The sequence below is a fragment of the Hippocampus zosterae genome, chromosome 3, assembly GCF_025434085.1.
Source record: "Hippocampus zosterae strain Florida chromosome 3, ASM2543408v3, whole genome shotgun sequence".
NCBI lineage: Eukaryota > Metazoa > Chordata > Actinopteri > Syngnathiformes > Syngnathidae > Hippocampus > Hippocampus zosterae.
This window is the reverse complement of record NC_067453.1, coordinates 20416108-20441793: the sequence shown is the minus strand read 5'-3', so window position 1 is coordinate 20441793 and position 25686 is coordinate 20416108. Positions and strand designations below refer to the sequence as shown.

At 43.3% G+C, this 25686-nt stretch overlaps 2 protein-coding genes across 3 annotated transcripts in view; one reads left to right on the top strand and one right to left on the bottom strand.

The window, feature by feature from the left end:
* The window catches only part of slc24a1 (solute carrier family 24 member 1), an 8313-nt gene extending 6234 nt beyond the window's left edge, over positions 1 to 2079 (top strand). Inside the window, exon 9 of the mRNA XM_052061394.1 lies at positions 129 to 2079. Within this exon, the coding sequence (XP_051917354.1) occupies positions 129 to 378 (250 nt within the window). The 3' untranslated portion in view covers positions 379 to 2079. The remainder of the gene's footprint in view (positions 1 to 128) is intronic.
* dennd4a (DENN/MADD domain containing 4A) lies at positions 1569 to 25686 on the bottom strand. 2 transcript variants are annotated; one of them, XM_052061388.1, is made up of 30 exons: positions 25445 to 25686; positions 21215 to 21546; positions 20044 to 20290; positions 19884 to 19953; positions 19614 to 19783; positions 18282 to 18520; positions 18143 to 18209; positions 17998 to 18056; positions 17490 to 17634; positions 17215 to 17390; positions 16849 to 16949; positions 15930 to 16148; positions 15564 to 15709; positions 15325 to 15342; positions 13934 to 14067; positions 12488 to 12620; positions 12201 to 12407; positions 11957 to 12085; positions 11735 to 11873; positions 10034 to 10156; positions 9398 to 9478; positions 7302 to 8059; positions 7011 to 7224; positions 5983 to 6074; positions 5736 to 5911; positions 5328 to 5658; positions 4531 to 4648; positions 4126 to 4288; positions 3978 to 4042; positions 1569 to 3035 (listed from the first exon to the last, which is right to left on the bottom strand). In XM_052061388.1, the coding sequence occupies exons 2-30, from the start codon at positions 21523 to 21525 to the stop codon at positions 2899 to 2901; spliced, it is 4968 nt and encodes a 1655-aa protein (XP_051917348.1). In that variant the 5' UTR covers positions 21526 to 21546; positions 25445 to 25686; the 3' UTR covers positions 1569 to 2898. The 2 variants fall into 2 exon arrangements, with proteins under 2 accessions (XP_051917348.1, XP_051917349.1); XM_052061389.1 differs by lacking the exon at positions 15325 to 15342.

Sequence of the window (25686 nt, the reverse complement as noted above, 5' to 3'; positions counted from 1 at the left end):
ATACAGACTCCCAACGCCATTTTACATATCGCCTATCGATGGCTCATTCATTCAAACCACATCGAAGAAGCACAATGACACAACAGCCACTTAATTCTTCACTGTTTCTCTCGCTGTCTATGTTTCAGTCTGCCACTGCCGTGGCTGATCTACTCGTTCATCCACGGTTTGGTCCCCGTGGCCGTCAGCAGCAACGGGCTCTTTTGCGCCATTGTCTTGCTCTTCCTCATGCTGCTCTTTGTCATCATCTCCATCGCGTCGTGCAAGTGGAAGATGAACAAGACTCTGGGCTTCACCATGTTCCTGCTCTACTTTATCTTCCTGGTGCTCAGCGTCATGTTGGAAGATCGCATCATCGTCTGTCCCGTCTCCGTCTGAAGCTTACACAACACCATGCGGTCTCTCAGCGTCCTCAGTATGTTGCAAGTATTGCAGAACATTGAGAATTCATGCAGGATTCACTCTCAGTTGAGTATATTATTTGAAAGCATTTCAGTGATATGCGTGAGAGGATTTCAGTTCTAACCTCAAGCTTTTCAGTAAAACTGAAAAGACTTGTTTTCAACTACCGGTAAATGTAATCTCATTACAAGGCGCCATCAGGAACATAATTAGTTAATTAAAAATACTACCTATCACGCTGACTACTAAAATGCTCTCACACACACCACTGACATGAATCCAGGAAGATGACTCTCTCCCAGACACCCCCCCCCCCACACACACACTCTACTTCGACACTTATTTTACTATTTTACATGATGGCATTTCCACATGTGAGAGGATTTGAGTATGAGTGCTTCAGCTGTTTGTGTGCAAGATTTTGTTATGATGCGTGATAGTATTTCAGTTGGGTGTGAGAGTATTTGCGTATTTGAGCATATTTTATGAGCGTTGGAATATAATGTGAGAGTATTTCAGAATGTATTTGAGAATATTTCAGAACTGTTTTAATATAATGTGTGAGAGTGGTTGAGACATTTGAGTGCCTGTTAGTTTAAAGCGTGAGCATTTATATATGATGCATGTTATTGACGTGAGCGTTTAGCGTGACCTGTGAGAGCATTTCAGATGTGTGATTTAGAGTGTGAGCGTTTTTATGTGTGAGAGCATTTCTGTTGCGTGTGAAGATTTTTTTGTATGAACATTTTACGATGATGTGCGATAATTATAATGAATTGAGAAGGCCTCAGTGATGTCTGTATGCAAGAATCTAAATGGTTCAGTAGTGTCAGTTAATTTCAATAGTGTGAGATCATTTCCGTAGTGTGTCTGAGTGAATAATTTTTAAGTAGCATGGGTGTGACCTAGTTTCCCATTAATACAATACAATACATGCTGATTTATATAGCGCTTTCACAACAGCAGCAGCTGTAACAAAACAGTTAACATAAACTAAAATAGGTGTGAGAGCGTTCCAGTTGTGAGAGAATAATGTTTCAGTTGTTTCAGATGGCCCCTTATACAAGTATGACCGTTTTTGTTTACATTTCATTGTAGACCATTTTGCTTCATCACAGTTTAAATCACTTTACGCCCATCAGCAATTTAAAGAATCACATATTCAATAATGTTGGTGCGCTTTTATTACGAAATAAACGCAAATAACAGATTCACTTCTTTTGAACGCAGTTTCATATAAATTAGTTGTCCACCTTACAAATGGTGAATAACAAACATACAGTAGTTAACCGTGACACACGATATAGACATCAAGTGGTGAGTTTTCTGTTTGGATAAGGCTAATGCACACACGATGAAACGGGTCTGATTCCAAGCAAGGACATCACAGTACAAAGAGAAGTTGCTTTGTCAGCGTCTTTAGGGGCACAGTGACTCGAAGAAATGATGTGAGGTCATGGCAGGGCACAGCTGTCGTTTCAAACCGTGAACCTGTTTTAACTTCACTACATCCAATTCTGTACACGCGTTTCTTCATTTACTGTGACAAGATCAACATAACGTTGTAATGAATCCAACTGAAGTATTCAGTCATTTTCCCGTTAACCCACTCTTTGATTGTACTGTACTGAGGGAATGTATACTTAGTGGTCCCATACAACAAACTTACACAACAAATATCACTTTAAAAATATATTGCTTTAAAAACTGTCAATAAATCACATTAGTATTTTCCATCTGGGTTATTTTGGTACACTGTAGAAAAAAAAAACAATACACGAATAAACATTGTGCATATAAATTAATTTACTGCTCCCTTCTTAGAATTGGTTCTAAAAATTATTTATTTATTTATTTGTTGATTACCATGTCATTTAGTGTCTTCAGGCATTAAAGTGTGGACTTGGGGAGGATGGGAAGGAATGTTATTTTGCTTTTGGTAAAGCTGTATGTGTTAAGACATTAAAAAAAAAAATACATTTTGTTATGTGGCCCAGTCCAAGCCATCAATTCTTTGGTTGACAGGCCAATGCAGAGTTCATCTTGTCAAAGTGCTTTAAAAATCAACAACAACAACAAAAACCTACTGTCAAAAAGCAATTTGTTCTTTACACTCAACAACAGTCTCAACACGGGTCGCCAGGACCACAAAGTCAAAACATGATCTTTGACATACTTTTAAAACACAAAAAAGTCATAAAAAAGTGTAACAACTGTACAAATAATTGACTGGTAAAATACAATGGAATTTCCTCAATATTTAGTCAAGACTCACTGCTCCGCACGTCCCAGCGCTCAACAGTGAAGAGATGTCATCATGGCAGTTGCTTTTGCATTTAAGAATCATAATCCCATTGTGCTTCTTAAAAAGAGCTCAGGTGAGCTGGTCCTGAGTCAGAAGACCAAAACACATGCGGGTGTTTTTCTTGTGAGTGTGTGTGTGTGTGTGTGTGTGTGTGTGTGTGTGTGCATGTGTGTGCGCATATGACATCTGGTTCACAGAGTGGGCTCCCCAAAGGTCTTCCTGCACTCCATGACCCCTGCTCCAGGGGGGCGGTCACAGTTGTGTGTCAGTTTGACCTGACTCGGGGTGAGGCGGTCATAAGCCAACTTGTACTCACGGTCAAATGCATCTGCAAGGAAACAAGAGTTACTGAAGATTATTCACTTTCTTTCACCTCAAAGCAAATGAGCTATCTATCGACCTATCTATCCTTTTTTTAAATCAGCGCACGAATGTCGAAGACAAAACCATACTTAAATGTGCAAATTCATATATTGCCCAGCAAAAAAAATCTATACAACAAAATTAGCACAAAAAAAATCTTTTAAAATAACATGCTGTGGTGAACTTGTGGGCAGTCATGGGACTGCCCGACTCAATTTGAGCTGGATTGAGGGTTCAGACAGAAGTCTCTGACAAGCAACTAATCATAAGAGATAATCAAATAAAAGTAGCAAGCGGATTGTAGCCTGATGAAATAGAGTAAAAATATTAATCCTTCTGAACACAAATAATCAAGCAAAAGTAAAACCAATGAGCAATAAAGCTACTCGAGCCTCCATGATTACGTTTGATTTCAGCCTTTGCGTTGTACTTCAAACGGAATTTCTTGAAAGAGAAAGAAAGAAAATCTCAAAAACTTCATGACATGTCAGTGACATCCAGGTTATTTCATGTCAGGACGTCACGTTTTTTACATGACATTGAGGCAGTCATCACTACGTCATAATGATTGATTAGCAAAGCTGTTTTACGTAGCATTAGGTTGCAAGGTTAGTCGAGGGAAACGGCAGTTTTGGATCCCAAGATGGAAAAAAGCCACACAAAGTCAAAGGCAGAAAGCTAGTCATCTTGAATCTTGGATTAGCTCCCTTGATAGACACAACACGGTCATTTTCTTTTGTGTACAAAAAACAGTTGTATGTTTGATCTTGGTAGCCATATTGTGTTCATTTGTCCTTGGTTTTCATTATTTCTACACGACTGCTAAAAGTCCAGTAATTTACGGATCAACGCATAGAAGAATGGCAAGTCGTCTCACATCGCTGTCAGGTGATATTTTGGAACTTACTGATATTGATGTTGTTCTTGCCCAAAGACACCAGAGTGAGGAATAATAAATCTCTGTACAAGCTCCTATGTGGGAGACACACACAACACCCCACTTGAGTTGATTTCACACAGGTGCCCGATTGCAAAGTCAATTTGCACCTCCTCACCTCTGTCTTTTAAAACCCAGCTCGGGCCCCAGCAGCTGGATGATTTGGCTCATGGGATGATAGATATCACTCTTCTTGATGCTCCTCACCAGACTCTGTAGGAGCTCCACTGTGAAGAGCTGGCCTTCCTCGCACAGGCCCGAGCGAACCAGAGAGTTGGCGCCTGCAACCAAACGGAGATCAGATTCCACCTAATCAAAGGCTCATTTGTCTCTATAACTGCAAATCTGCGACTCCAAGTAAAGCGCTGATAAGGACAGGCAGCGCAAAATTCAATTATGCGCAACTGCGCCATTACTTTCATGCATGATGTCATTGACTTGTGAGTATCACTAACAGAATCTCAGGGGCTCATTGAATCTTATGTAATACAGTAAATGAAAATAAATGGTCCCCACAACTTACAATGTGCGTTCCAGAGGACATAACAAGGGTGGACTTTGTCTTGGTGCAACTTGAGGTTGTCCCACATGATCCTCACCAGAACCTGCTTGCTGTCCTCAGAAGAAACACTAGAAAGAGTCTGCAGATGCCATGAAAAGTCGTCAGTATTCCACATACCGTATTGTCCGCATTATAAAGCATTCCATTTTCTCAAAAGCCGACAGCGTGCCATAATCCGATGCGCCTTATACGTGGATCGATATTAAGACTTCTTGGACGTAGTATTTTAAATGTTCTGTACAGTGCTTTGTTACAGCTGCAGCGCTTGTGAAAGCGCTACATAAATAAAGCTGTATTGTATTGTATTCCCTTTAGTGTGGCTCCATTCAGTGGATGCATAATGCAACCTCAGCCCCTGTTGTAGCTTCTATTTTATGCGCCTTATAATGTGGTGCGCCTTATATATGAACACAGTTTTTAAAGAGGCCATTCATTGAAGGTGCGCCTCATACTCCGAAGCGCCTTATAGTGCGGCAAATGCGGTAATGATTATTTGAATTGGGACTTGAGCGATTAATGGGCTGCCGGATTATCTTTGCTATATGTGTTCAAGGACCAAAAAATAAGACATTTTGTCCATCATGTAATTGTTCAAATAACAACACATTTGGCCGATGAGTAAGTTAGTGGAATTTTTTTCTGCCAAATTTCAGAGTTGGCATCGTCTTAAAAAAAAAAAATCTATCGGTCAGGCCCTACTTTGCGCAATTAGGAATATATCAACTTTTTATTCCACAAACAGCAAATGTTTCACTTACTCGATCGCCATAGCGACAGTGTTGCGAGGCCAGGATAAGCGTTGGCAGATTACTGGGCACCTCCAGCCTCCTAAAGAACCACACGAGGTTCCAGAAGACAATGGGGTGGTGGTCCACAACCCCTGGGGAGTAGATGGCCTCCTCGCCTTCGTTCACAAGGAGGCTCTCCAGTTCCTTCCAAAGAACCAGAGGGCTCAGATACGGCACCGTCACTGGTTCTAACGTCCCAGGATTCCTTGGCATAGTACCGTCCTCCTCCGACATTTTGGCTGCGGGGTTGAGTGACTCAGATGTGCCTTCTTTGGTCAGCGGAATCGACTCCAGGGGAGATCTGAGAGAAGACACGGTGGATCAGCTTAAACAGGCCACAGGCGAAACGGAAATGTGTGTTTGAATTAAAGAACTTACCCGCAGGGAGGCCTCAGATCTTTGACCTCCACATTGAGGAAAGGCAGGAAGGCTGAGCCGCAGAAGGGACACGTGCTGTTGAGGTTGGAGTCATTAGCTGTCCATCCTGCCATGATTTCCTCATCGTACACCAGAGAGTCGCAGGTCTTGCAAAGCGAGCAGCTGGACATCATCACCTGCATCCAAGAGGTATCAGGACCGGGCATGAGACCACTTGGCAAGATGGAATATATGTCAATGAACTCACCTCAACGGTATAAGAGGGCGAAGGCCTGAAACGGTTTATGTCGGGTGAAGAATCTGGAGTGTGAGGACTTCTAGAAGGAACTGTCAAACCACCTGTGAATGTATACGCAAGTTAGATGGAGCTCGACAAATTCTATCCAGTAAACATGTCAAAACATTTTTCTTTAAATAAACCCTTTCAGGGACAGTGGTTACTACAGTGGTCAGCTGTTCTGTTATCAGGTTACAGGGTGCATGAAAGAGATAAATGAATGGAATTGCCAGCACGTTGGGTCAAGAACATAATCCAAAAAGGGGGAAATGGCATTGCAAGTTATCAGTACAGCTGTGGTTAAAAATAATGCTCATTTTATTTCCAACCTTTTCTATGGAGAAACCACTTTCCCTGTTTGGGGGTCACCACAGGTAAGTCAGTTGCTATATTCAGCACAGTTTTGAAACCAGACAGCCTTCCTGAAAACAAACCCGTCCACCCTGACTGGGATGGGATTTGATGCCAATTTATGTGCAAGGTCAGCAGTGTTTATCAGCTACCAACAATGCTTACCAAAAATGTGACGTTAAATTCACTTCAACTTAGTACACAAACCTGCAAGAACAGCTTCTGCTCTTGAGCGCGCCCAATTTAAACCTTCCGCGTCAAAGAAATGAACCCAACCTCGGATAAAAGTACCGGTACCCCAATCTGTTCTGAATCCACAGCTAGTCTGAGCGTGGGTTGGGAAAATAACCCAGCATTTTTTTTTTGTATGTGTTTGTGTGCGTGTGCCTCATGTGAGCATATGCGTGTTACTTAAGAAGAGCCCACATGCTTACTCATAGCTTTCAAGCCTGCTGCCCAAATTTCCCACAGCACACCAGCAGGCGCACTTTAAGAGAAAATGACCAATTTGAGTCAGTCAGTGGTGTGCTTGGAGCAAGCGCGCACGCACAATACTACAATCATGCGTGACTAAAATATTTTGCAGCAGAGCTTTTGACATTGAGGGGATGATTTCTCCAGACTGGTTTACCGGAGGTGAAACTAACCAGAGAATGAGTTGTGTCGGAAGACCCTGTCGGGGGTGCTGGGGCTCATGTGGGCGTGACCCGCCACGGGGCTCCTCCTCAGTCGGGCCGTGGCGCCGTGCTGCGGGGACACGAAGGCGTCCGTGTCGAGACAGGAGTCGTTATCCATAAGTGAGGAGCAGTCGGCGTCTCCCGAGGTGAGCGAAGACACGCTGATACGATCACAGTTTGAGTCCTGCCGGCGTAATGAGACAAAATGTGGTCAGGGTGAAAACAATTGCGAGGAGTGATGCGCTTTTCGGCGGCGCTGACCTGTGTTAATGAGGTTTGTGAGGACAGGCGGGAGTAGAGGCGGCTGGCCTTTTCGGCGACGCCCTTGCCCGCTAAGAGGACGCTGCTTTTGAAGCTGTCCAGGCTGGGGGTGAAGAGGGAATCCACGGAAAACGAGGAGGCGGAGGGAGTCGGGGACGAGGGTAACACCAAGGACGAAGGCCTCTCTCTGCTCTTGTTACCAACGCCGAGAGGGAGCGACGGCGACGTCCGGAGCCGCTCCCGAGATTTGACAGGTAACAGGAGGTGGGTGTTGGAGCGGAGCAGCGTGTGGGTTCGGTTGGGCTGTGAGGAAGGACTCGATGGCTTGCGCGGGTCCGTGTTGGGACTGCAACTCCTCAGCGGGCTGTTGGTATTGTTCATGTACATTTCGATCTCCTCGGCCAGCTCACGGCGGGCAGTGGGCGTGGTAACGCTGCCTTGGCCGCATTCTCGCGCTGTGGCCATCCGAGACAAAGGATCAAAGCCTGCCTCAATGTCAGAACGGCTGGATGTCCTGCCGCTACAGGCGATGCTTCTTCTGTTCGAGTTCTGTTCAGGCTCGGTGGCCTCCTCAAGCCCACTCAGTTTGTCGGCAGCAAAGTGGTGCTGCTTGTTGGAGGCGAGATGAGGGACGGCGAGTTTTGGAGCTCCCGACCCGACCGGCAAGTCCAGGGACTTTGGCCGCTCTGCTTGAGTAAGAGATCCACCAAGCATGGTGTCGCTTAATGACGGACTGGAAACTAGGCTGCCAGCATTGCCTGGAACAGAAACACTTCTGTTACGTTCTCGTTGAGATATTCTACTCGACTATTTTGAAAAACATTTTTTCCCCTCAATATTGTGACAGTGATTTAATATGCAATTTTTTTAAAGGTCCTCTTCCCATGCATTTGTTTTCACAAACATAAAATCATATATAACACAACAAACAATACCATATTTTATTTATATAAATATTTTGTTCTAATCGGCTACGCCTCTGCTAAAATAAAAGCAAATGATCCCCAAGAATATCGAAAGCATTTATCTACTTCATTACAGCTGTACACACTGACTTGCAGTCTTTTAAGCGTTCACGACATCAACTTCATGAAAATTGAAAAAGAGTGGCGTAAATATAAGGACGTCAATGTTGCAAACAAATGTGTGGCTTTGACCACATCAGCTTTTGATACATTGTGAAACAATGAAATGTAAACTTGTAGACTGAACTTTGAACTTGAAACATTACAGGTGTCAAACTCAAGGCCCGTGGCCCAGTTCAGGCAGCATTTTATTTTTTTGTGGGCCATCAAGGCAAACAGTGGGTCGACTTCATGTTTCCTGCAAATCCTCTTCACCTTTGACAACAATGAGATTTTTTTTCCTCCTTAAAAGTAAGTGTGACGTTATTTATTGGCCTAAGATTTCAAAATTATCGCCCCATCAATTTGTGCATGCAGTAAGTGATCATTTAAAATAAGGTGATCATGCATTTATTTGGGCTCACAGTCATAACGGCCCGCCTCGGGAAACATAATAGTGGCCCGCAACAAAAAAAATAGTTTAACAATCCTGAACTATACACACACACACACACACACAGAGTATTTAGCCTGCTGAGCGACTGAAATAAGCAGTTTCCCGCCCCCCGTAAATTATAGCCTTTGCGTTTTGAAAAATGCTTTTGTGATGTCGGTTGGAATTCAATTAACCGCTTAGCTCTGATTCACAGCATGATATGATCGGATGTATGATTACATAACAATCACAACAAAAGTGCAGTGATAGAACCGTTCAAACAAGTGGAGGACTAAAATGCATGTTGTAAGTCGGCGCATGAATATCAGGATGACAAAGCACGCGACAAATGCCGCAGCTGACCCCTAATGATATTTGTAGCAGCGATGCAAGACAAATCCAATCACAAACAACGATTTGATTACATAACACGACAGTCATTCATCAACACGGTGCGGTTTTTCATAAAGAAGATTTTTGCAATACACCCACACCGGAACAATTGTTTTTTTTTTCGTGATGAATTCAGATGTAATGGTCAGTGAGTGTGAGATTAAAAAAATAAATAAATAAATAGCAGTTCATCCATAACTCACTGTGCAGTGGAATGTTTTCACCCTCTCTGGAGCACATCTCCTCCTTGGATAAGGAATCATAGCCTTGGTCTGACTGGCCACCTGAAATGGAGTTTACATGCTTATTTTGAATATCAGTTTTAGGCACACTGTTGCGCTGCTGTATTTACGCTTCTGAGCGGTTTCTGTATTTTTTTTTTTTCAAGCAATGGGGACAACGCCATGAATGTAAAATCTGCAAGAATGAAGGGACTGGGGGTTCATGACTCATGTGCTACTTCTTCATCATCATAGGTCATTTTGTGCTTGAGATTTGATCACAATTTCTGGAATAGGAAGAGAAGGTACTGTAAAAAAAAAAAAAAAAAAAAAAAATATATATATATATATATATTATATATATATATATATATATATATATATATATATATATATATATATATATATTTTTTTTTTGCAAGGTAAGGACAAAGTATGCTGTGGTGGTACATAAAAAAAGGAAGTTAGTGAATTTGTATTCACTAACTTCCGGCAGATCAACATGTCTTTTCATCTTGCAGCTCATTCTCAAATCAATCGTGTTCTATCCTCGGAAAAGAAAAAAAACCCCCACTGCAGTGAGAACAGTCAGGCAGTAGACAAAGAGGGTCTGCCTACCTGTGCTAAATCCATCATCGCTAGAGTCCATCTTATTAAAATCGGTATCGATGGAGGTGCGCTCAGCAGAATCGTTCGCGCTGTCCAAACTGCCATGACTGACTGTGTCGAGATCACTGCCGTCTGGAGGGACACGACACGCAAAAAGCCAAGCGTCAATCGGTGCTCATCGCTTAAACTGCAAGAAATGATTCTTGCCCATAAAAACAAATTAAAATGCTCTGCATCCATATGAACTATTCAGAGAAAAGTGGCCATAATTTACCATGACCTGACTTAAACTTCCTCCTGTTCAAAAAGCCTGTTGGTCTGAATGGACTCAACAAAAGATAACGCATGACTGTTTTTTTTTTTAAGTTTGCCTTCTATCACATTTGGGGAAAAGAGCTCCTTCAACGGAAGGATACACAATTCAACTTTGGCAAAATGTCACAATTTTGTTTTAGACTGATTTATCATTAACTCTTCATTATATCTGAGGTTGGATTAAGGGGTCCTTTTTTTTTTGGCTGTAATAAATAACCATCACTCCATATTAGGGAAAAGCTGCCATTCTCAAATTTCAATTCTGGTTAAGGTGCCGCAGTTTAACTTATTTAAATATTTCATTAAATTCAGATTGAGACGCCCGGTCCTAATGATGTCACCATTCTATTCATTTGAATTGGGGACTAAACAATGTCCCCGCGCTAAACTTTTATTGAACCGGACCACGAATTACCGCCCATAAAAACAAGTCTTGAAGTAAATCACCAAGTCTCTCTAAACAATTCAACATTATTGGTGTTGTGGTGGGAGAGATTATTGTTGTTCCGCAGAAGATTTACCACTTTGTACTCCCATGAACCAGTGACTGATTTATGGTGTGCGGATTGTTTTTAGTGGGTCTCTCACAATGTGCGATCATAAAAAATACATGGCTCACCGGACTGCTGAAGGAATTAGAGATGGACTTATTGGTTGGGAACAACATGTATTAAACTCAAGCAAGTTGTAAGATCAGAACAGCACATTGGTCCCGCATGATCAATGAGCTCTTTCTTTTTCATTAGCAAACAGGAATGATGGGAAGTCAGACGCTTCATAACATCATTTATCAAAGCTGCCTTGCAACTGAGTGGGGAGTCTGATTGCTTCGATTGCTGTTATTGAGCAATAGTGAACTATACTGCAGAATGTAAATAAAATCAGTTTTCATTTTGAAAGCTCTGAGCATGCCATAAGTCACAAGAAGTTCGTAACTAAAGGATTTAGTGCCGCTAACCTGCTGACCGTAACATTAGGTACACCGGACCACCATCAGGTTTTCATATTGCACTTTGTAGTGACGTAGCCCCGATTGAATACTGAAGTTCACATCTCACAAGATAGAGCAATAATCACACACAAACATGTACTTGATAGCCATCGCTTTCTGTCGGCGTAAATAGCAGGACTATAGAGGACAATAATCTCAAAGAACGAAGCTGAGCTGGAATACTTGCCGTTTTCAAATTTTCTTTCAACCTCACAATATGTTTCAGTGCGATATTTATGCTACGGTGCCACCATAATAAAGAAAATTAAATGTATACATCTCTAACAATAAGCGCAGGTGTGCACAATGTTGTCTCCAATAACATTTTTTAGGCCATGCTGAACAGATATGCCACCTCTTGAACTTTACGTACAAATGTTCAAACTTCCAAAGCCAAATCCTACCTGACAATTGAGTTTCTCGGTGCGGGTGTTTCTTCCCTGCTTGCTTGAACTGGCCGACACCTAGGATCACATTTCTCAGCTTCCCCCACAAAAAGAAGCCTCCTCTGGTGGTGGACGGCCACGTGCTCTCCAACACCGCCTGCAACAACAATGTCATGAGCACTATAAGCCCCAAAATCAACTTTGCGAGGCGTGATCGAACCAGCTCTCGGACTCACGCACCTTGTTGTAGTAGCCATAGGTGATAGCATTGGGCTGAATTCCAGCCTTTTTCATCTCGAACAACACCTTCACTGCCAGAACTGGCTGGCTGTACTGACCACACAGTTGCAGCAATACACGGTAACACACCTTCGACAAAATAAAAAAAAATCACTTTTTTTACTAAATATGAACTCAAAGCCCAACCCTTTAAAAATGTTCAACAATTACGCTGTCTGCAGAGAAGAGTGTGGGTGTTTGGTACCTCATCTGGCGCCTGAAGCTTCTTGTCCTGCATCCTCCGCAGCACATCGTATGCTGTGCGCAGTGCCCGCACTTTGGAGGGAGACGTATTGACAAAACCAGGCAGGCAGATGAACCAGAGTCCGTAGCAGTGACGCAGCAAACACTTGGACCACATCTGAGGCACAGACGAATACGTTTGTGCCATCCTTTGAGCGGATTTGATCTCCTGAAATAGAAAAACAATTATTGAAAGAGGAGAACTTGCCTTTAATTCTGTTTTCATGATTGGCTTCAAAAGTAACGGACCTGTTTGGAGCGTCTAAAGATGGCTGTAGGGCTGGCCGGGCTGCAGTGGCGTGAAGCCGTGCCTGCTGATGGAGGATTCGGTCCCTCGGGTGGTTGGAGAAGTTCAGAGTTTAGCACCGGGAACCCCGAGTAGCTGGAGAAATACAGTGGCACGTCATGTCAATGGAATCGGTACAGAGCGCAATATTGTACTTTGGCCCTGTCGAACGTGAAAGCTCGAGCACTGACACTTTACTCAAAATAAGGACAATAGAGGTACTTTACAATAACACAGTGGTGTCAAACATACTGCCCACGGGCCTGAACCGGCCCTCAAGGAGGTTCCATCAGGCTCGCGGGATAATTTAAAAGTAAAAAAACGCAGAAAAGACACGGAATTAATATTTTAATAAGGTGCAATTTATGGAGTATCCACTAGGGGACACACTGTTTTGATCACAGTCGAAGACAACATTGATTTGATCAGAGAAGAGGACAGAGAACTGAGACAGACCCAAGGCAGCAGACACTATCAAGGACATGTGAATACTTTATTCTTTACACATTCAATAGCCCTCTCCTTAGTTTGTAAGGTGTGTTTAGAATTTATATGCACATGTGTAAATGGTTGAAAAATTACTTTCTTTATAAATCTCATCTTAAAGTGCATTACTGTATTTTTCGATACCAATTACATAAAATGTTGTGCCTTTGTACAATCAGTGGCATCAGTTGCAATGCATATATGTGAATGATTAAAGTAAATTGCACATTTGTCGAAGGAAATCTAAGGTGCTTCATGAAATGTTTTGGAAAAGATGTGTTCATTACATTTCAACGTTTTCCAAATGTTCTTGTGCTTCCTTAGAGCAAAACAAAGGAAAGACATATTTTGGTTAATTATAGCGGAGTATGGTATCATTTTAATGGTCCGGCCCACTTGACATCTACCGAGGTCGTATGTGGCCCACAATGTGAAATGAGTTTGACGAATAGAGGTTATTTCTGAAACGAATTTCTCATCTCAGACAGACACTTTTAATGTTAATGCCATTGTTATCGCACCTTTTCAGAAAATAACTTCAAGCTTCTGCACTGAAAAAAATGGTGTGTTAAATGCACTCAATTCTTTTGCGTCAAGTGACTGCATAAAATAAAACCATCTGGATCACGGTATGTTTTTTTTTTTAAAGTAGATGTAGAGCCATATTAAAAATATCTGGACCCACATTATTTTAGTTTGTGCAACCACTTGCCAAAATAAAATCAAGCAAATTCAACAAAACCTGTTTTCCGCGTGACGAAATAAAATGGCTCCAAGTCAGGGCTTCTGAACGCAGACCACAGCTTCTAGCATTTACTAGACAGTGATTTCATATGCATAGAGTGTCTGAGATGTGAAAACGGCAAAACAACAGCAAACTCCAACCACAATGAGAACACGGTTGATCACGTGTAAAATAATACCTGTAGCACAGAGGATGCTCCTCTCCTTCTGCCAGCAGAGGCAGCTCTGGCGGGTTGATGTAAACAGTGTGCTCGCTGCGATGGGAATCGTCCAGTTCGATGAGTCTGGCGTCATCTGGCTTTTCACTGTCAATCTGTTTTGTAACAGATAAGATGCAAAAGCATGACCAAACACGCATCTACAGCCATGTGTGCTCGCAGAGGATTTATTGTGCTCTTGACATAAATGGTATGGGCCCTCAAGATTAGATTCGAACTCCCCGCTCCTTTTGTATCTGTAAACTGCCTTTGTGTAGTGCATGGGTGTTCATAAAATTGCAGCCACTTGATGTATTTGGGTATCTTAGCAACTAATCCCGAAGTTGGGCTTCACCAAAACATGAATATGACGGCAGCTGAGTAGCTCCCGGGTGGTACTGTGTTAAATGCTTTTTTTACACTCCATCGAGCGGATGATTCAGAATGGCGACTTTCTTTGACCCGCTCGGAGCCTTGTTTCATTTCTGCTCTTTTATTTCTTCCGCTCGGTGGCCTTCCTCTTACACCCCGGAGCTCTTTCTCAACCGGGTTTGCGTCGTCAGCCTTCGGCAAGAGAGCGGTTGACGATGAATGAATCAATGCTTCCATTTCTCAATACTAACCACAGTGACCATTCATAGAGTGGCCCACGCAGGACATACGTGTGACTTCCTCATGGACAACTTTTGCAAGTGCAATCGCCCCCCCCCCCCACCCCAAGAAATGAGGATGTTTTGTTTCTCCATTTCAAAAAATATGTGGCCCAGGTTTTAGTGCTCAGACACATGATATAATATATGAGACAAATATTCTTCCACAATAATTAGTCGATTCGTGTATATAAAGATGACTGCAACATTTATTCATTTGATGGCAAAGATGACCAATTTAAAAAAAAACGGTAATCAGAATTGGTGATGATTGTTTTCCATGATTAACCCTTTCATGCACCCTGCAACCTGATAACATGATAAGCTGTCCACTGTAGTAACCGCTGTGCCCGAAAGGGTTAAGGAACTCATCATGCACGGTAAATAGAAAATAAACAAACTGCATTTTTTAAAATCATGCATTCTTCTCTATCATCTTTCGAAAGTGACTCAGGAAGGATCTCAGTGAGAATCTCAACCTAATGGTTGAGATTGACTCTAATGGTGCTCGGTCAATAATGCAGATTGCTGACACAAACAAGCAGCTAATGCACAAATTGTTTTGCACTCTTGATTGCGCGCACGCGCGCACACGCACGCACACACATACACACACACACACACACTTTCAGGTCAACAGAGGAGACCACACATGAAGCTATTAGTGCGGTATAGCTTTAACTCACTGATGTGTTTTCACAACAAAAGCTCTTGTGTGTTTACCTTGGCAACTGCGGAGAGCTACCAAGCAGTGACGACAATGACAAAGCAGCAAAGAGAAAGGGGGTGGGGGGGAGGGAATAAAACCATGTTACACAAGAAGAAATACAGATTGCTCAAAGAAAAGAACGCAGCGTATGGGTGTGGCGCCAGATGATGTATTACAATAGAGGGCTATTTGTTCCTTCTCATCCAAAGGATTCATTATTTCTGAGATGAAGAAGATCGGTTGCAACCGTCACCTTATCAGCGCACTCGTCAAAGAAAGCCAGACTTGCATCTTTGTCACTGACAAAGGAGCATTCCTCAATGAAGCGGCTGAACATTTGGGTCTTGGTCATGAGTGAGTAGAACCTCTGATGGGAGCGGTCTCTGCTTTTCAAGAAGCCTAAAAAAGAAAAACGAAAAAAAAGGGTGATACTTTGTAAGGACACGTATTACATAAAGCGATTTATTCAACTGGCCCTCATTCATCATGATGAAACAAGTCTTTTTTTTTCCCAAAGTGGTGTTGCAACAAGCTGAAGAGATCTCATTGTCTCACCGTGTACGGACATTTCTTTCATTCACTGAAGCCAAAGCCAAATGAAAATGTCATCGATACAAACCTTGAATGTCAAAAAGGGAGCTGACATCAGTGGTCTTCTCCGAGGGGGCCTGCGTTATGGGCTGCAAGTACGTGCGGTAACCTCGGAGGATGGCTGCCATAAAGCGCAAGAAGGCTTCCTGGATCTCCAGCTCCAGAGTTTGGAGACTCTTCCCACCGTTGAGCTCGCCGTCAGCCACCGCGTGCTCCATCTGCACATCTTCGTGGCTTGAGTAACCCCCTGACAGGAAACAACAGTTCATTTTTGTGATGCCACAGTCTTTTTACCTGAACATTGTTACTACGGTACTCTTAATTTTACGTGTGTACTCCAGATGAGATGAAGTTCATAACCCTTTTGCGCACCGTGTAACCTAATAACATAAAAAGCTGTCCGCTACAGTAACCGCTATCCCTGATAGGGTTAAAGCGACTGTTTATGTAATGTGACTTGCCAGATGTTTTCATTCACAGATGTGGGGAAGAAAAATCTGTTTGGAAAAGGGAATGCGCAAGGGGAAAACAAACATTCGTCAATCGGTGACTGCTATGTCTTCAAAATGTCTTTTCTAAATTATTTTTTTTACTAGAATCTTATCCATAACAACTTGACAACAATATTTGGAAGATTCAACCACTGCATCTTACTCGGAGTAGAAAGTATTTCCCCTTTTCACAGCCAATTTTGCAGACATTGCAAAAGAGACGTGCGAGGTGTTCAAGTTAAGTAAGACACAAAAGTTCGTGTGGGAGTTGCGGGATGTAATTAATAGGGCAGGGATAACAGGAGTGGGCACACTCAAAGTATCCTCAAAGGAGGCTCACAAATTATCCGTTGTTTGAGATGGCAGTATTAAATATTGGGTGACTTCCTGTAAAAATCACTGGACAAGCTGACTCAGCAACTAAATTATTCATGAAACCAGATAGCCTTGACTCACCCTCCGTGAGCTGCTGATGGAGCTTATTCAGTGAATTCAAAAGATGTTTGCAGGCTCTCCCAGGCAACATTTTCCAAGTCAAAGCCTTCTTGTCTTCTTTCCTGCAAGCACATAGCATGGTTTCCATTACGCCGGTAGGACAAGTTGCCAAAAGAACTTAAGAGGGAGGCAGACACTTTCGTATCAGGACTGACAATTTAATCACACAAGGAGAGACAACCTTTGAAGATCAGCAGATGCATTAAGGTGATTTAGCATCCAGATATTTTACATTTCGGCTATTACGTAAGGGAAGTTTTCACTGATAACCTTGGAATGAAACGTTCATCATTTAAAACTAGAAAAGTCATTACTGCAGTCACTCACTGGGAAATGGTGTTGGTATCCAAATCGATACAGCTGATGTCGGCCGGGGGCACATACAGGTCAAAGTATCGGGAATCCACACCCACAATGAAGGGACATGGGGCACTGAGTACACCCGCCAGTGCCAGTGGGCACAGAGGGATGTATGGGCATGGCCAATGGAAGGGGAATATCATCTGAAAGGAAGACATTTTCATCGAACACGATTGACATCAAGCATTGATTATTACATAAGCATCAAGGTTTGCTCGGCACGAGAAAAGACAAAGCCTTACAGACACAAGTGCCTCGGTAACACTGGTGAGGACGGCGGGCCGCAGGGAGTGAACAAGGATCTTGTGCTCTGTGACCGCCAACACGAGCAGTGTGGCGGCATTTTTCGGGCCCAGATTTAGGAGTAACGTGGAGAGGCTTCCGCCACTGTAGGGGAAAAAGAAAATTAGAACAGCGGGCGCACAAAGATATACAGTGATCCCTCGTTATTTCGCAGTTCGTTTATCGCGGCTTCGGCGTATCGCGGATTTTTTCAAACATTATAAATGTATTATTATTATATTTTTTTTTAAGTCCGCAAAAATCAGTGTCTAAGTGTTGTTTACTATGCGTGCTAGTGTGTGCGCACTCTGCTCAAGCGCAAAGGCCCACATGGGGCAATTTTTAAAAAATATATATGTTATTTGGTCGTTACTTTGCGGATTCCGTTTATCGCGGGTGGTTTTGGGCCACATTAACCGTGATAAACGAGGGATTACTGTAGTCAGTTGTCGTGAGTATTTGGCGCACCTGAGAGGCAGTGGGGAGGACACGGGCTGGCTCAGAATCAGGCTGTCATGTGGCGAGAGCTTCGGGAAACAGTGAACGGACAGTGAACGTCATGTTCGATCATCTTGAAATCCAATTTCAACTCAATATTCACGCTCAGTCATACCTGTACAAGGATACGCGGCCTCTGGGTGGACGGGAACGGCACATTTTGCATGAAGTGCGAGATGTGCCTATACACATAAATCAGCATTAGAAACAAGAAACACATTTTCTCACACGATAAACGTGCAAACATGGCTCACTTTTCAATGGGCAGCGCGTGCGGTCCCGAGATGGAGTATCGATAGAGGAATGTGAGGAAGCTCCTGAAGGACTGGAAGAAGGGCCAGTGGGAGAGGAGACAGATGCTCTTGTTGCTGTAAACACTCCAGGTCCCGCCCGGTCCCAGATCAGAGCTGAGAAGGCCGAGCTGCGACAGTTGGTGCTCGGACAGGTTCTCCAACGAGTAAGGCTCATAGAACTGGATCGCTGCTCCGTACACCTGCAAATCAAAATCGGCCACCATATTTACAGCCATGCTTCACAAAGCCACAAAAGCTCATGTTCGCACGACACCAAAGTAGGTCGACTGCTCAACAAAAAACTTTTCAAGGATCACTTCAAACAACTGCTATGACACCAGCTCTTTTGTTCTACCTCACAAATAAATTAGAAATGATTGCAGGCATGAAGTACCTGCGGGGTCCCCGCAGTGTGATAGTACCAGACGAGCTGTGAGCATTGAGGCGTCTAGCAATGAGGTATCCATTATTGACAAGATGAGCTGCAAATTCCCGTTTTTTGCCGCACTGCGCACCAAGTCAAAACAGTCTTTTAGTAATGCAAACAACCTTTCGACCATTTGGAATCCAGTCAAATTTCTCTGAGACATCGCCAGTATGGGGTGTTTTTCTTGGAAACTGTATTACAGTTCACAAACAAACTCATCCCCGCGGGATACGGCAAGTGTTGGATGTGTGATTAAAGGAGACATTGGGCAGTTTCTCACAATTTAAAACAGTTCCCGGGTGTCAAATAACATGTCTGTGATATAAAAAAAATGTCCTCGATCAGGAATTACAGAATAAAGACTTTATTTTTGTCTTGGTGAAATTAGGCTGTTGAGAGCACTGAATCTTGCAAGTGAGCCAGTGCTGACCCGAGCCACTTATCACAAGCTAATGCCATCAGCTAATGCCAATTTGCGCATCCAACAAAACTCAATGCAGCTCTGTCGCCGAGCTGCCAAGTCACGTGTGGAGACCTTCTGTGTGGGCATGGTCATACGTTACATGGCTATGTAACAATGGGGCGGAAACACAGCACGTGTTTTTTTCCATTTCAAACTTGAGTGGGCAGACATTTTAGAGATCCAACGAGGAGGACTGTCACAAGTACTGTCAATGACTGCGTAAACGACATCAATATAAGCCATTTTTTAAAGAGAATATAAAAAGCATCCCTGTGACTATTTTTGTCCTCCCATTTACATGTCTTGATGTACAATTTGTGTTCAAATAGCCATTGCTGTAATGCTTCATGACATCCAAGTCCCCTTTAAAGTCATGTCAGTCTCAAGTCATGTAATGCTTTACCTTTTCTCCCGACGCTCCCGTTAGAACAAATGTGGAAAAAACAGGAAGGGCGTGTTTGGTGTGCACGGGCCAGCACTCGATCGTCGCCCCCATTGGCAGACAGAACATAGGCACTGACTCAGGCAATGGAAAGGACTCATAGTCCTCTTCGGGGTACCTGCACAGCAGACCTGAAACAAATGCATACGATTTAACATTGAGACCTTTAGTGCATCGGTATTGGAATTGAATACGTTTCCACATTTTCAAAGCAAGGTGGCTTCACTTTACCTGCTTTGCACGCAATCGTGTTGGCTTTTGCAAGAGACTTCTTGTAACACAAGTAGACAGATGATCCCCACTACAAGATGACAAGACACCACTGGTCAATAAAATTGTGATTGTTTTTTTGTGTGTGTGTCTAATCCATTTCCAAGTCGTCTTTGCCCACCATGCTGCTGTTGAGGTTCTTGTCCACCTTACAGAAGGTGTGAGGGGGCGTCTCCCCCTTGCCGGGCACGATGACGCAGACATCGGTGACGGCCAGCGAGGTGTGGGGCTGGCTTTTAGGAGCGCGGCGGTAAGTGATGTAGATGCGTTGAGAGGATGAGCTGCTGATGTTGGCCGGACGACCTGAGGGTGTGGTCTGGACGATGTGACACCCGGGCTTCAGCTTTTCTTTCCACTCAAACAAAACCCTGATGAATGAATTATTGTTGGTGTGATGGTGCCAAATCAACAAAAAACAAAAAACAAAAAAACTGTAGAGCCAATTTACTGCCATGTATCCTGTATAGTTTGCACTCCATGGACAAAGGATTGGGACAGTCCTCTTAAATAAGCGGTCGGGCTAGCCTATTACCAAAATCTTGACTATCAAGTTAACCAGGAATTCTTCATTTGCTTTTAATTAGTTCAAGGGCCTTTGTATAATTTAAGAATGCGGGATGTGGGTTTTGAGGTCAACATGTGAATTTGCTGGCGTAACAACTATGGAATCTCCAAGACTCACCTGCCATGCCCTTTTGTGTTGAAAGCATTTGTCACTGTCATACTGAGGTTTCTGTGCAATTAATCATCTTAAGGCAAGCTTCTGCAAATTCCGAATATTTGAATGAATCTTGAATGATTGGGGGTGGGGATAGGTACATGAGATCCATTGACATGTTTATCACCAGCTCATTCTGTCCTGAATGAAGGTAACTGGCTCACGTTGTCTGTTGGCACACCGGCCAAGATCACTGACAATGCTCCGGCCATCTATTGAATCACAGCGGCCATTTCCGCACAGAGATGTCAGAGCGCCACATTTACAGGGAATTAGAGGAGCCGCTTTGATTGGCAGCAAATCAAGTTGGCTGTGGTCACACCCACAACGGCGCAAACTGGCCTTTTTTTTCTCTTTTTAATGGCGTCTGCGTAGATTTATGCTGCTCACCGCACGGAACTTGCGCTCGTCCCGCAAAGAGAAACCGATATTTTCGTCCATTTCACTTCCTGCATGTCCATTTGTCCATGGAGCGCATTTCAGAAGTGTTTAAGAGCAGATTAATAGGACCCAAGACAGCGGTGATTAGTGACGCTGGTGAGTAAAGGGTCAGTGACTGAGGATTAGCGCTTACCCAAGATCTGTCAGCGGAGGCTTATCTCTGCCTCGCTTGAAGCACAGGAAAATCTGCGGCCCCCTGAGGCTGGCTCCATTGAGCTCCGCAGACAGGCCCGAGGGGGTGCTTTCGACACAGGTGAAGCCAGGGGGTACCTCTTCGCCCAGGGAGCGGATCACTATGGCCACATCTGTGATGGGCGCTTTGGGCTTGACGGATTTCGGTGCGGTGTCATCAAAATGCAGCTCCTCCTCCAAAAGCTTGGAGGAATCAGTGAGGCCTGCAACCACAAAGTAGTCGGCGACACGGGGCGCTTTATCCTCCATCATTTCCCATTCCCAAAGTGAGGTCTGGAATGCGGAGAAGAGAGGGAAGGAAGAGAGCCTTTATGAATTTTAATCACTTGGCTGAGCGCAGCATAAAAGCACCAGGAAAGTTAAATCACATTTTAGTGTGTCGCTGAGCATAATGTCGAAGTTCAATGGATGCATTAAACATGGTTGCTGCGGCAGTATGAGAAATTTAGAACAGACGTCACCTATATAACAAATTCAAAGCTTACTTGGGCGGGGTAGGGGGGGGGCACAACTATAATGAGAGCATCTGGAAACACTTTCACTCTTGTCTGCAAAATCTCTCAATATTTTAATATGGGAAAACCTTGAGACGACTGACCTTACTCCATTCCGTGAAATACCAAACATGTGCTTTTGTACAGAATACAAAACGGATAAGGCAATGCAACATAACTTCAGGCAGATAAGACAGATACACTATATTTTGGGGAGCTTTTAAGGAGGAAACATTTGGACACGGTCGACCGTGTTGTGTGAATGAGAGGGAGCCTGTTAGGTTATCACAAAGCATGAAGCTTTGGCAGCCTGCGGCGCTAAGTGCCTGTTTTATTTCTCTCGGCACTTTCATCACCCTCGCGAGTGGACTGATGAGCTGATATCGTCCAAACTGTTCGGTGTGAGCGTCCGGACATCTTTGCCTTGCACTTTACAACTAATCAAGCGTGGATGCAGTTCAACATTCCATTGCCAACGTCATGTTGCTGTTTAGACTAAAAATGAGTTGCTACTCAATAAACAAGCTCTTCTGGGTTCAGCCAAGTTGCACGCGATATTTGGTCACATTTGCTTCAAGATGCGATGATTCACGGTCAGCACACGGTCGAATACGTTCTTAACAATCATGATCATACCTTCCGATTGAATGATTCCCTATCGCCGCGAGAGATCGTCAATTGGGTGCGCTGCGGTAAATGATCACATTTCGTTGAATTGGCAGTGGTAGGCAGAACGATTCAATGCTGTTCCACCTGACAGCAGAAGGTTCAACTAACCCGTGGAAGCCACCTGTTGGCATACTTACAACAGAATACTGTCATAGCTTTTGGTTGAACTAAACAAGCCCAGATTTCGCACTGAGCACATGTGTATTGCGAGCGTATGGACCATTTCATGACTTTAGGTGACATTTTTGTTTGGTGCTGCCGTGTGATTTTTCGGATGGAAAATATGTCCCTCAGCTCAACGAAGGGTGGGAAATGCTGTACTGACTGACACAAATTGTATACGAGTAGGAGAGACAGTGACGCCAACGTCTGGCAAATTTAGAGGACTACTTATGACATAACGTTGAAATGTTCTCTGTTATTGCAGGTGGCTCATTTGTTCTCGACAGTGTTGAGTCTCAGCGGGGGGACCGTCGTGACTCGGCAAGCAAGAAATACGGCGTCCTTGCCATTCATTTGCATTTTGCTCCGTGTTTTTGTGCACCTTGAGAAAATAAAGTCTTATAGGGTTTGCGATGGTAACAAGAAAAGTAATTTTGCAAGTGGTTATGACTGGTTTCAATCATGTGGGAATGATCCTCCCGTTCATTCTTGTGCACCCTTGGGCCGGTCGACAGCTCAATCACAAGGCATGCTGCGTAAAGACAAACAAGCATTTGAACATAAGGACACTTTAGAGTCTTCAATAAATCTAACATGAACGTTTTGGGAATGTGGAAGGTAGCCAGAATATGCAGTGAAAACATTGAAACTCAGAACGGGGAAGGCCACAGCCAAGAGTGAAACCCTGACATGCAATCATAATTATAATAATAATTAAATGATGTGAAGGAAAATTGTAAATAGTACTGCGATTTATGCATTTGTGTTCATATTGTATTTAATTGAAAGATGTTTGTTGTTGTTTTTTTCTCTTTCTCCTTTCTTCATTTAACATACATTCTTGCTGCTGGAGGCTGTAAATTTCCCCAGTGTGGGACGAATAAAGGATATCTTATCTTATCTTATCTCACCACTCGGCAACCACTCTGCCATGCATTAACGCAGCAGGATTAAATGGAAGACTGCGAGAAACTTGATTTAGAAGGAAGATGTTGAGAGAGTGACGGCCTGGGGGGTGGGGGGGGAGAGGAAAGCCAGTCAAAAAATTAACTTAGGAGGTTGCTGCATCAACAGCATGCCTCGCACAAAGGCTGTTGAAGTATAACCTATGATGTCTTAGGAGTCCACTTGCGTTCAAACTCTGACGAACAAATTACACACAAAGTCAAGCACTCCCTCCGAATGGGCATTGTCGCCACACAACTAATTACACCGATTATATAACATGTACGTTACATTTTATAGATCCGGTTCCAACTGGCATGACATCCTTCTGAGTGTCCATTTGCTCAACAAAATTGAATGACACGGACTTTATGGTCGGCGATAGCAACCCCTAGAACTCTAAAAACAAACCCTAACATAGCTTGATGGGAACATTAGCCAAAATAAAGTCTGCATAAAGTATCCGAGGGAGGGAACGTACATTTTTAAGTGTGGACGTAAATGAGTGGGTTTATGCAATTTAGCCTAGCTGATACCATTACCAGTCTGCGCTCATCTGTTTTGTAGAATTAAGCAAAGTCAGTTTTCTTGCCATGTGCATGCATCGCCAGAACAAACAACTCAGTCCTCATTTTTCATTCAGCAATTTTTCTTGCAATGGAGCGGATTTCCCTAAAGAAGCCAACTTCCTGAATCACTTCCGTTATTGTTTTTGACAAGGAGTCATGTCAAAGAATCAGAGTTAGTAATACCACTTGAAACATCTTGTTCCCAAAAGTTCAACTCTGTCCGCAAAGGAAACCAAAACTCACAACAGGACATTAGGTACAGCTGCAATAAAGGTCCAACACACTCCAAAGGTTATGTAGTGTCATAATTTGCATAATTCTCAATTATCACCTCAGTGTAGTGAAGGCTCTAAATTATTTTGTAGTATCCCATCATTTATTACAGAAAAGATGGATGGATTATTTGATTTATTCAGCACTTTATTTGCTCATGTCATATCATTGTGCAGGGCAGTGAGTGTATAACTCAGATTTGTTATTTTGGTACAGATTATGGATTGGTTTGTCATTGAACCTTTTCTTGATTACATAAAAGGAATTTTCTCTCTCTCTCTCATCCATTCAAAAAAGCAGGAAAATCAGAAAAAGAAGCGATAATTATGTCCTGTGAACACAACAAGAACTCCTGTACCCATAATGCCAATATGATCTGATTATGGCATTCTAAAGCCTTTCACGCCCGGCATCCCAGTGTTGTTGTGATGTGTTGGGAGGACTGCTTGGGACTAAAGGGGCCGTTGGCACCAAGAGAGGAGAGACGGAGGAGGGGGAGGAAAGCATCGCATCTCACTAGGCATCTGTTCTTAAACCACCAACACAACCCATATCCTCTTCGTCGTCATCATCATCATCATCATCCACCTCCTCCTTATGTTTTATGACCCTTAACTGCGCACACAACCAGGTGAATAGTAAAACCGCTCTGAACGGAATTATAGACAAAACGACTTGGATTAAAAACCTCAGATGTTAAGGAGGAGGCAAGCAAAACAGCGCACGGGGCTGGTTTCCACACGCAAGAGTCCATTTTAGGCAGCGTCTCTACACTGGATGAGATGGAACGAGCCCTCCCTTGCCTCCATCAGGACCAAAGGGTGCTCGGTTCTCAAGTGAACAACGATAACATACCGTAACACTGATGTGCGCACAATGGTACAATAACACGGGCCTTTATTAACATCTTCGATTCCATCGTTGTTCTTATAATCGGCATTGTTACGCAGGCACCCAACAAACAAACAAAAACCCCGCTTGAACACAAAAATATCACCGTCAAAACAGAGCCAGTCATGTTGGCTTCAACTAATCAATGCATGTTCGTAATGTACTCACGTCTCAAGACCAGTGGGCGCGATAACGGGTCTAGAAATCCTCCCCTGTAATGTCTGTCGACGCCAAATGATGCTCTCTTCTTTATTTCGCTCTTCCCTTCTCCAAATGTCCAAACGTGAAAGTGAAAATCGTGAGAAAAAAAAAATCTGTGTTTCACAGTCGGTGAATGAACGCCTGGTCTCCGTGTACGTATTTGTGAGCGGCGCTTTATCCAGACCTAAGCGTGACACGTGATTTATTAC

Bases quoted from the DNA above. Each gene is read 5' to 3' on its own strand.
- dennd4a (XM_052061388.1), bottom strand. From the start codon at position 21,525: ATGATGGAGGATAAAGCGCCCCGTGTCGCCGACTACTTTGTGGTTGCA. The intron at 12,621-13,933 runs GTATTATTTTAC...GTATTTCTCCAG, and splicing joins GAGCATCCTCTGTGCTACAG to CTACTCGGGGTTCCCGGTGC. The intron at 6,075-7,010 runs GTTAGTTTCACC...ATACATTCACAG, and splicing joins CCGACACAACTCATTCTCTG to GTGGTTTGACAGTTCCTTCT.